Source organism: Phaethon lepturus, unplaced genomic scaffold, assembly GCF_000687285.1.
Source record: "Phaethon lepturus isolate BGI_N335 unplaced genomic scaffold, ASM68728v1 scaffold1678, whole genome shotgun sequence".
Taxonomy (NCBI): Eukaryota; Metazoa; Chordata; class Aves; order Phaethontiformes; family Phaethontidae; genus Phaethon; species Phaethon lepturus.
The window spans coordinates 14419-25664 of NW_010555300.1; the positions used below are offsets into that span (position 1 = coordinate 14419).

General features: G+C 34.1%; 1 protein-coding gene across 1 annotated transcript in view; it reads right to left on the bottom strand.

The window, feature by feature from the left end:
* LOC104624663 (ryanodine receptor 2) overlaps positions 1-11246 on the bottom strand; it is a gene marked incomplete at both ends in the record, with an annotated part of 91782 nt that overhangs the window by 11341 nt on the left and 69195 nt on the right. The window contains 6 exons of the mRNA XM_010292096.1: positions 1-1305; positions 2304-2385; positions 5133-5237; positions 6668-6796; positions 8521-8609; positions 9571-9651. Of these exons, the coding sequence (XP_010290398.1) occupies positions 1-1305; positions 2304-2385; positions 5133-5237; positions 6668-6796; positions 8521-8609; positions 9571-9651 (1791 nt within the window). The remainder of the gene's footprint in view (positions 1306-2303; positions 2386-5132; positions 5238-6667; positions 6797-8520; positions 8610-9570; positions 9652-11246) is intronic.

Sequence of the window (11246 nt, forward strand, 5' to 3'; positions counted from 1 at the left end):
CCTGGATTTTTTCCTGCACCTCAGGCATTGGAGCTAAGGAGGGAGTGCTCAGTAAATCACTCAAACCAGCATTTGGATTGTGAGGGATCAATTTATACTGTCCACCTTCTCGTTTCAAATCCAAACCAAATATATCTGAGAGTAGATCACTCTCATCTGATAAAGTTCTCAGATCTGTCAAGTCTTCTGTAGGCAATGCAGCTTCTGTTGGCTTCCTCTCCCCCTCTTCTCCTTCCCCACGCACCTCATCCTGAGTGGGATCTGGCATGTTAGCTAATAATTCCGCCACCTTGATTTTCTTTGCTCCTTCTACTAGGCTTCCTCCAAGCAGCAAACTGCATATGATGCGAAAGAAGCCCCGGACAACACTACAAGCAAAATGTAGTAACCCCCTCAAAATGCTCCAATAGGAAGAAAACAAAGCCATGACCATGTCCTTCATCGTCATTTTCTTCACTTTTTTCATCTGTTTCTTTAGGCTCTTCATGCTGAGCATTTTCATAACAGTCATTAAATTATACTTGAGAGCTACTAATGCTGACTTCATGGTCATGAGAGAGAAGAAACCCATTCTAGGATCCTGTTCCTCAGGCTTATCTTTCTCATTCTCCTCTTTATTTGCTGACCTTTCATTCAGATCTGACTCAGAGATCTGGGCAGCCAGTTGCATTTCAAAGATGGTATCCTCGCAGAAATTAACAAAAAGCTCCATCTTTTCTTTCTCCCCACCTTCATTTACAACATCAAATATAAATTGTCTCTTTGACTCTTTTACCTGAGGTTTCTCCCACTGAGTACGACTTGACTCACTTATTTCAAAATAAACTCGTTCAATGCGCTTCGCACTGCCCATGATTTCTATGCGTCCAAGGAAAGGCTGAAAGTAATTCAGCACACTCTCTGACAGTTCAAGAAAAGTTTGCAAGCGGGTATCATGGGGCATGTGTTCTGACAGGTTGGTCAAGAGAACAGCGACATTGAAACCAATGTCTTTGGCAGGTTCATGGAATCGTTTCACAAACTCCTCATAGTCCAGAGTTTCATTCTCATCTGTTTCAGCGCATGATAGCAGAAACTCAGTTTCAGACTGGGTGTAATGCTTATGGCTTTCCATTGCCTTGTGAAAATCCCTCTTTGAAATTATCCCTTTACCATCTGGGTCATATTCTTTGAATGCATCTGAGGAAGTTAAATCCTTCAATTTTAAGAACATATCAAAAAACTTCAGAATCATCTCCACATTGTTGGACGATTCCACAAGCATATCGACCATCTGCTTCCCAATAGTTCCATTCACAACATTGCCTAGATGTGATGACATGAAGTTAGAGATACTGATGGCAGCAAATGTTTTGGCAAAGAAAAGTGTGTGTGAAATAATCAAACAGTAAGAACGATCAACTGTTGACTAACACACTCACATAGAAAGCTAGCTGTAAAATCAGAAATTCGTTACTAATAACACTACCCTAAGACTTGGAAAAAACATATGTGACTAAGTATTTGCCGTTAAAGAAAGGGAGAACTAACAAGCTCTACAGAGACGTCTGTTACGTTTAATATAGTACTAAACATGAGGTAACATACTATGAATTTTACTATAGTGCAACACAGACAGAACTAGTGTCACATTAGTTAGGATGAGTAGTTCAGTAGGTTACTCATGAAGCAGTCTACAATGCTAAGAATTTACTTTGTTTCACATAGTGACCTTCTATGAGCAAAGCAGTAGCAACTGCAGTCTATGCTGCATTTACTGCCTCTCAGGTCTCTCAAGAAAGTAAGCATGACAGGATACATGTAAGAAGTAAAAAGGAAAACCAGATCTTTGAATCATCTATGTGTATGTCTGCTTAGCTATAACAGACCTTGAACCTAGTCACTACATGAATCAAAGCTTGCTCTTTATGGCTAAAATCACCATCAAAATAAACGCAATATAGTAAAGGTGTTAGTAATTGACTGATAAATGGTCCAGTTCCTAGAACTCTGGTTTCCAACTTCAATAGAAAAAAAATTTCACCTAAACCAAAAGACAAGCCAAGTTCATGGAAACAAAGTAAAACTTCGGCCAGAGCTGGATTTTATACAATTCTGACATTCAGAATTAATATAAACTGTATCAACTACACTATATAAATCTCCCATTCACTTTAAGACCTAACAACTCTTCTCACAATTAAGACATGAAAATAAAAACCCAGATGAAAATGGAGTATTATTTCTCACATAAAGAAAATCACAAAGGTAAAAACTTTGCTAGAACAACTGTGAAGGAGGATTTAAAATTAAATTTTTACTACCTTCCAGCATAGACAGCAACATGACAACCATATCCTTCTGAAGATCCATTAATTCCTTTAGTAATTCAATTTGACTGGAATCCTAAATAATGAACACAATTTATATAATAAGATATCTATTGACTTCTTTGACATTTATATATGTGCATGCATATTTCACACTGTAAAAATGAGACTTAGAAATTAAGATGCTAGCAGTGTCAAAGCTGGTTGATTCCTTTACAGTACATTTACAGGATGAAACATTTACATGATCATCTGCTTAAAAGACAGTAATTTAATAAAGACAAAGTGAAAACTGAAGGTGATGAAAAAATTTAGAGCAATAACTGGGAATGTCAAGCTCACAGATGATATCTCTGTAATTCTTCATGTCAGCTAAAATGTTATCGCTGTTGATATAATCAAGTTTACAGTTATGAAGACTTGTAAAAACAACAATGGCAGCAGCAAACAGAGCTCAAAGTGAGCCACTGAATTTTTTGAGGAGAAAGAATAGTTGAAATAAAATTTCAAAATATCTATTGCTAAAGTCCCATTACTATATCCTTAAATAGACATGATATTGATTCTTTTAGCCATCTTTTATCTCATTCAGCTTATCAAGTTTACTATTTTGTTTGCCAATGATTTCAACTTGGAGTCTATATGGATAGATTTATTCACCTACTTAATTTCTTCCTCAGTGATACATTGTTGAAACATGCCACTGATAAGACATACTTGAGCATTGCTGGACTTCAGTGATTAGTACAACAAACTCAAGGTAGTTTATAGCAATTTGGATCTTGGATTGAAAGCAGCACAAGTTGGAAATAATTAAGATTTCTAATTGATTTGTCTTGTAAGTTTTTGTTATAAATCTTATTTCAAAAGTTGCTTACAACCTGGATTATCTTTGTTCATTTAGATTGAAAATTTTACTTTTATTTTCTGCCTTACAGAGATTTCTTAAAAAGTATTACCAATATCACCTTGTTGTTTCCTAATACAAGACTAGAGAAGGAAAATTAAAAAAACCTAAACCAAAAACAAATCCCACCCAAACAAAAGAGTGATTTAGTTTTGTTCCTATTTAAATCTTGTTTCAAATATTCTCCAAAAGTGCTCTGGAAACTCCCAATTTAAAACAAATCCCAAATACTTAGCCTAGGCAGGCCCCTCTTACAAACAAAAGCCGTATGTCAACTCCTTATAAATCCATTTAGCCACACTTTACACCTTTGAAAACTGGTATTTCAATAGAATCTGAAAAGCTTATTAATATATTCCTGCAATAAACATAAATGAACAAAAGAGCTCACATCTGTTCTGGTCTTTCCCAAGGCTCTGCTGGCCTCCTAAAGATGCTCCCAAAAGCCAAGAGCTTGAGCTCCACACAAGAGAGACACCATCACTATTTATCATACATTTCAAGTAGACTGTGTTTCTGTCATCCCACTCCACACACTACAATGGATCCATTGTGCAAAGATTTTTGGCACACTCTGAAGTGGCAGGATGAGTATCATTAGTTTCTAGATACAGTAATTAAAAGATGCTATGAAGCCACTCTAGGCACAGCTGAAACTATAAACTTGTCATTATTGTAAAAACAAATCTTGCCAATAGCCACATCATATTTCTCAATCAACACGTAGCTACCATGCATTTGACTCGCTGTCAGTAACTACTTAGATACCGCTTTCCATGCTGCTTTAGTGCTACAGCAAGAAAGGACAATAGCCACCACCATGGCCTACCCAAACATCGACTATTTTTTCAATTCTTAAAATAACAAACATGTTGCAAAACCAGGACAGTATCTACAGGCACTTATAAATACACTTCAGTAAAAATTCAGTGCATTGCTCTCAGAAAAACAGGTTTCACTGTGATGCCATTTGCTGGAAGAAGACCTCTATTTAGCCATAAAGAATGAGAAGAACACCTGTAGCACAAAGTCTACAAAGGTAAGCAAACAGCCTACTTTCAGCCATAAAGTCCCAAGGGCAAGGAGGAAAATAATTTGAGCAAGACTACTTTAATTTACGCAAAGAATATTTACATGTATATATTTGGAGCCAAATAACGAAATCTAAAATTGTCATAGCCTTCAGAGCTGTACTCCTTAACAACAACTGAAACATTTACAAGCTTATGACACTTTTCTCTAAGAATGTCAAATTCTGTAAAAAATTTAGAATAACTACATTCAATTAAGATGTGTAATTCTTTAAAAAGGTAAGAAGTTGAAAAATGCACTGCTTTAGGAGGTTAAAACTAGGTGAGAAGAATCCTTAAGAGCTGTCATGCCAGTCCCTTACACTATTTCTATAGTTTATGAAGCGAGTACTCGCATCCAAAAGCAAGTCACCCATTCTAAAGTCCGATTGCTCTCTTTCTCCACTAAGAGTAGAAACAGCTTAGATGCAGACATGTGTTGAGCTAGGGTTCGATAACTAGGGTTCAATGCAGGACCCATCAATGAAGACAGGTCCTGGATAAAAGGCTCATGCAAAATCACAGAAAACACTGTCACAGAACTTTGGTATGAAAGACAGGAATTGGCTAGTTCTTTCTGAATATTGGTGATATGCTTCATTTGCAGCTTGATCTAATCAGCTTTGTGCCTGTGGCCAGTAGTCCAAATATAGGCCTGCTATTCATACCCACTACCATTTTGTAATTTACTCCCTCAACTCTATTGTATTCTATCACCTTTGTCTCTTACTTTTCCTCATATTCCCCCATTAACTGTTGTTATGACTCAAACATATTAACAAGTCTGTTAATCTTTTACAAAAAAAGTTAGTAACTTAAAAAGGAAAAAGTAAAACAAAAAAATACCTGAGACAGCTTCATCTGCATGTGGGCAAACACATGAAGAAAACCAACTACAGCATCCCATAGCCTACTGTGTGCCAAACTTTGCTGATTCCCAGTACATGGACCCTATTTTTCAGGCAACAACAACAACAAAAGAAAAAAAAAAAAAAAGCAGAGTTTAATTTGCAAGAAACGCAACAAAACCAGGAAGGATGATATACAGGCAGTGCATACCTCAGGGCTGTACTTCAGAAACTGCTATGAAAATTTGAACATATATAGAATTATCTATTTAATAACACCACTGACTGTAAGCAATGCCTATTCCTAATAACCATTCTGCCTTTGTTTTAGCCAAGTCCCAATTTACTAATTCAGAATCACAAAAAATATATCTGCTTGCAACTTTTAATTGCAAATGCTAAAAAGGTACAAATCTTCAAGCTGATACTTCCCTATGTAGTTCTATACATCAGGAATAACTTTATAGAACATTAATGCAAAAATGGCATAAGGGATTAGCGAATAAGACTCCTGATTTTTTTTTTTCCCCCAGCATATTCTAGCTGTTGTAGAACACAATGCTAAAGAGTATTCCTCCAAAAATTCCAACTTCTGAAAAGCAGGAATACAAAATCTTTTGAAGCCTCAAAGGATAACAAAATCTTTACAAGCCAACAATGCTACTTGTGATTTGCCAAATATGTATACATTAAATACATGTACGCACATGTATATAAGCTGCCGCTACTCCTATTTATTCAGTCCTATTCTATCACATTTCATTCTCATGAAATATAAAATGCTATTTTGGTAATAATGATCTTCACTTGAATGAAAACAATATAATAGACACCTAACAGTCTAATGAGATTCTCTCTAACCTGCTTACTATATGCATAAATGAACTGTAATATTGTTGACTGATTTACATGAGGAATTAGCTAAGAACTAAATTGCACTGAATTCCTAACATATCATGGAAGAACTGCTATATTGTTATTTTGACAGAATTGATCCCAATCTCATTTATTATTTTGAGTCTACCTCAAGCACATCTCTACAATTTTCAAATGTAATGTGTGACTATAGCATTTCAAACACAGCATTGTTGCCTTAAAACAGACTTATTCCTGACAGAAAATACAATCTAATGTTCTATTGACTAAATAGCAACTATGCTTTGCACTGACCTTAGTTTCTCAATGGATTAAAAGGGAAGACTGTAAAGTGGACAACAAATGCTGCAATCTAGGCCAAATTAGAAATAAAACAAAAGAAAAAAGTCTACTATCTTGCATACAACCAAAGGATGATTATTTACTAATCACTGTAAGTTTGACTAAATTTCTAGGATTTCAAAAGAGTAGTGACAGCTATATATACATTTCAAAATTTCAATTCCTACTTAAATAAATGCACTAAAACAATGCTGAAGCATAAATGCATCTATATTATATTTCTATCTGTGTTATATCTAGCTACATTAAATCTTCATACCAAAAGTATGATTAATTTTCTTTCAATTCCATGGATTTCTAATTAAACTAATTTACCTGGATATACTCTGTAAGAGTATTGAAAACTTGTTTTGCAACCTGGATGGCTTTGGAAAAATTTCGTTGTCCTTGTTCATCAATAACATCCTTCCCAGAATAATACCAATAGAAATCACTAATCGATTCCTAAAAAACAGTTGTGAGAAGCACAAAGAGGTTAAGAAAAATAACATTAGATAGCATTCTACTTCTGAAAAGTATTTAGTTTATAAAGGTTTTAAATGATCCCCCAATGACTCAAATATTACTTCAAGAATTGTAGTTTCATTGCAAAGGAATTAATAGGAAAACAAATAAACAGAACTAAATAATTAAAAAAACACACAGCCAACCTCAAAAAAAAAATTAGGTCTGTTGGTATTTGCTCTTAGAAATACTACTGCCTGCATTCTGAAAAGGAGAACTCGGTAGTACTACAATGCTGCATACACATCATTAAACAATCCCTCTTTATACTGTGTGCTTGACACCTAGTCAATAGCGGGAGCAAATGTTGCTTTGTATGCATAATTCCTCTTTCCGTCTTCCCCAAAGGTGAGCTTATTAAAGTTTCAACAAAGCAAGCACTGGAATGAAAACCATTGTATTGTCCCTACAACTTCTACAGAATGCAAAAGGATAAAAAGCAACATTAATAACAGCAGCAACTTAAAATCCACCAATTTTCAAAGCCTGGAATTCTCAGACACAATAAATAAATGGCTAAAGGGAAAACTTAACCAGATAAATTAAAAAAGCATAATAAAACATATCATCATGCACAGCAGTTTTCAGAAATAATAGGTTTCAACTTGAAAAAATATAATTTCAGAGAATAAATAGGTAATTTTTTTTTTCACCACCAATCTATCTGAAGCACATATGACTTGTGATTGGCAGATAGTTACTTGGTTTTAAAAAAAATTAATTATGAAGTTTAACTTTTGATTCATAAATATGGCAGCATGAGCTTGGCAACATTTTACAAAATGTTTTTTACCTATAAAAAAATAGGTAAAAATTATTAAAATTTATCACAAAAGACATGAAAATGCATGCTCCAATCTGGAAACAAATTAGATTTTTTTTTCATTACTTTCTACTGGTTTGTGACAATACAGTGTCATATTTAAAGATTAGGGAGATAATTCAAATTAGAGTGTTGAAGAGTTTTTAATCTAGGCTTCTGCTTTTGTTTTCCTTTTTGCCATTTTTTTCCTTCCTTAAAAAATTACGTGCCGTTTTTATGCGCCGTCCATGCCAGCCCATGACTATCCATACAGCAGCCCAGTGCTCAGACTAAATCAGAACATGGATGAAAAAGCAGCTGGCTGAAGCTTAACTTGAACAAATCCAAAACACTTTCCAGTTACAGGGTAGTCTCAGACAACAACTGGCTAATGGTATTCTGTATCTACCTTCTGCCTGCTCTCCTTGGATAACAGACTTCATTGCATTCTTGCATACAATGGCTGAAAACAGTCTTTCACACTTTTGTCACCTTTGACTCTCACGGTATGAAATAACAACTCTTAAAGAACTGTAACCAGTAGAGAATTAGAGCCTCTCTCATCAACATGGGTTACAGTGACCAAAATAAATGTCACAACAAATACATGTGCTCCTCTAATAAAATTGCACATTTTGCGATAAAGATGAAATTTGATCTTGCTATAAACAAAACTTCTGTGGTGGCAAACCATGTATTGCTGAAGGGAATTCCACAGAAATTAAGAAATACAGAATCTCCACATACAAATTTTTGCCTTATGATCAAGATAAATTAAATATATTTAAAAAAAAAAAGGTAAATACTGTATAGATGCAAGTCACTATTGCCATCTATTTAATTAGTATAGAAGTCAACCTACCTGAACTCTCAGTAAGTAATCCACAGTGGAAATGATAATATTAACAGTTGTGTTGTTACCAGTCTGAGTTCTCAAGTAATTCTGAAAATCTAAGAAGTCAAATAAAAGTTTAATTTAAATTTATGGAAGTGTTGGAGACTTGCAAAACTACTCCTGTAAAATAATTCCAATTTAACATAATCCTAGGAAAGTATAGCTTAAAGGAACGGAGCTTTTTCTTAAACTCTTTCTTTTTGTTTGTTTGGCAACAAACCATGTTAAGAGTTTCAGAATTTTAGATCACATAACAGTAAAACCAGAAGCTTGATTATCTGTTTCAACTTTAATTTGGTTTTATTTTCATCTCATTTATGACTAATTTTTCATCTCTAGAACTCCATCAATATCAACATAATTACACCTAGTATATATTTTGTTAAGCAAAAGCAAAATTAAATCACATAATTATACAATTCCTGATTACAAAGTCCTAAACATGTCTGATGGCTAAAAAAAAATTATCAATTTTCTTTCTTCTTTTTTTCCCCAACAATGACACAGAGAACACAGGGAAATTTACTTAATAACATGTCTTTGTTTAATTTGCTTTAGTATTTTTAAAATAGATGCTACTTCTTCAAGAAAAGTCTTGTGTATGTTGTTGTAATTTCACATGCAATTCTAACTGAAATTAGTGCCAAATAGCGCACAGCGGAAAGCATACAAATGCACAAAACCAATAAATATACCTTCCCATTATGTATTTTCTCTGAATCTTCACTGAATAGAAGTTATAAACTATGTACATTTTCCTATATAAATTTACCTTTCCGAGTAGGTAAGATCCAAAACTCATCATTTTGGAAACTGTTATTTTTTTCTACAAAGTTAAAGCTGATTAAAAAAGCTGCCAGTTTAAGTCCATATAAATATTTTCCTTTCATGTGCAGCCTAGCAGCTACTCCACCTTTCATAATATTTTATGAAGGCTGCCAAACCTTCAGCAATGAAGAGCTTTTATCTTTAGTTACCATCACCTTGGCTTAGCTGACTGGCAGCCTGCCCACAAACCTGAATTATGTCCTTCACAAAGCAATTGAAGGAAGCGGAAGAGGTCACAGGTGAACTCATCATCCTGCATCACCTTTTCTCCTGTAGAAAGGCCAGATGGAAGCAGATTATCACAGGCTGCCAAGTAACACCCCACAGCCCCTGAAGAAAATCTCCATATTTAATCTTAAGAGAGAGAGAAGGGGAGAGAAAATTTATAACCACCAATCTATCTGAAGCACATATGACTTGTGCTTGGCAGATAGTAACTTTGTTTGAAAAAAAAAAAATTATGAAACTTAACTTTTGATTTATAAATATGGCAGCAATGAGCTTGGCAACATTTTACAAATAACCCATGATTTACATTCTTGTTTGACTTTGCTGGGCATGAATGCTGCATTACATACAAAGGTTACGATTGGATTAATTTGGTTCCCATTCATCACAAAACAAGGTTCTTGAAAATACAGGAAGAGATATAATCAAACAGTAACGGAAATCATTCCTCAAATAAACTATTAGATTTTAAAATACTCTGAAATAACCCATGAAATTTACAGCTGCGTGGATTCTCAAGAATTATTTAGGCTGAAATATTTGAGGATTTAGTACCTGTCTGCTGCTGACACAAAATGGATGTTGGGCATTTCTCTCCCTTGACAAAACAAAGCAATAAATTTATGAGGAACTAGAACAAACGCCAATGTGCTTTACTGAATTATGCCTTTCAGTTCAGTTCATTTTTTGGTAAATAGCTAATATGCAAACATATAAAGGTTCAAATTATTTTTTTGATTCTTCACAGGAAACAGTATACTAAGAAGCCCTTAATTAACACACCATTATTTCAATTACATCAATACATACAGTTAACTTTGTACACTGACATGTGAATGGGAGAAACAACCATTCACCCTGGAAAACAATCATGACTGCGGAATATGCAGAACAGCTAATAAAATTACACAGAAAGACAATAGCGTAGGTGTTCAGAACAATAAAGGCCACCTATTGAAAGTATGGAAATTTCCATTTAGGACTTTGGAAAAGTACTTGGAATGTGTTATGGCAACAAAAATGGAAGCCATAAAAACTTCTACTTTTTAAGAATATACATAATTTGAGTATGTGGCCAAGTGCTATTTGTAAACAACAAAAGGAAAGGAGATAAAAATGTAAGCTAACTGCAAAAGAATTTGAAAGATTATTTTTTTTAACGGGGACATATTTTAGGCTTTTATCTGAACTTCAAAATGCCATGTCTACGAAGACGATGTTTTTAGTGCGTGAACAAAAGGAAACCAGATGAGTAAATGAATTAAAATTTAAAAGAATTTTTTTTTCAAAAAATTTATAGACAATAATAACTACCTTAACAATTACTGACATGCTGTTATATTGATGGATAACTAATTATAATTTCTACATTTATAAATTATTAAATTATTATTATTAAATTATTACAGCTGAATTGTAAACAGTAATTAGTACAATTTGGAATATACATAAACACAAACACGCTCAGAATTTTAACTTCACAAAGTCATGAATGATTACAAGTTCAAGCTAATGGATTTATCAATCCACAGCCTGTGAATTTTGAAGTGAGAAGCTTCAGTACAATGGTAGGATTAGGAAGCAAAAGCATTTTGAAAACTAATGTGGATGTTTTAAAAGTACAGAATTTCACTCTT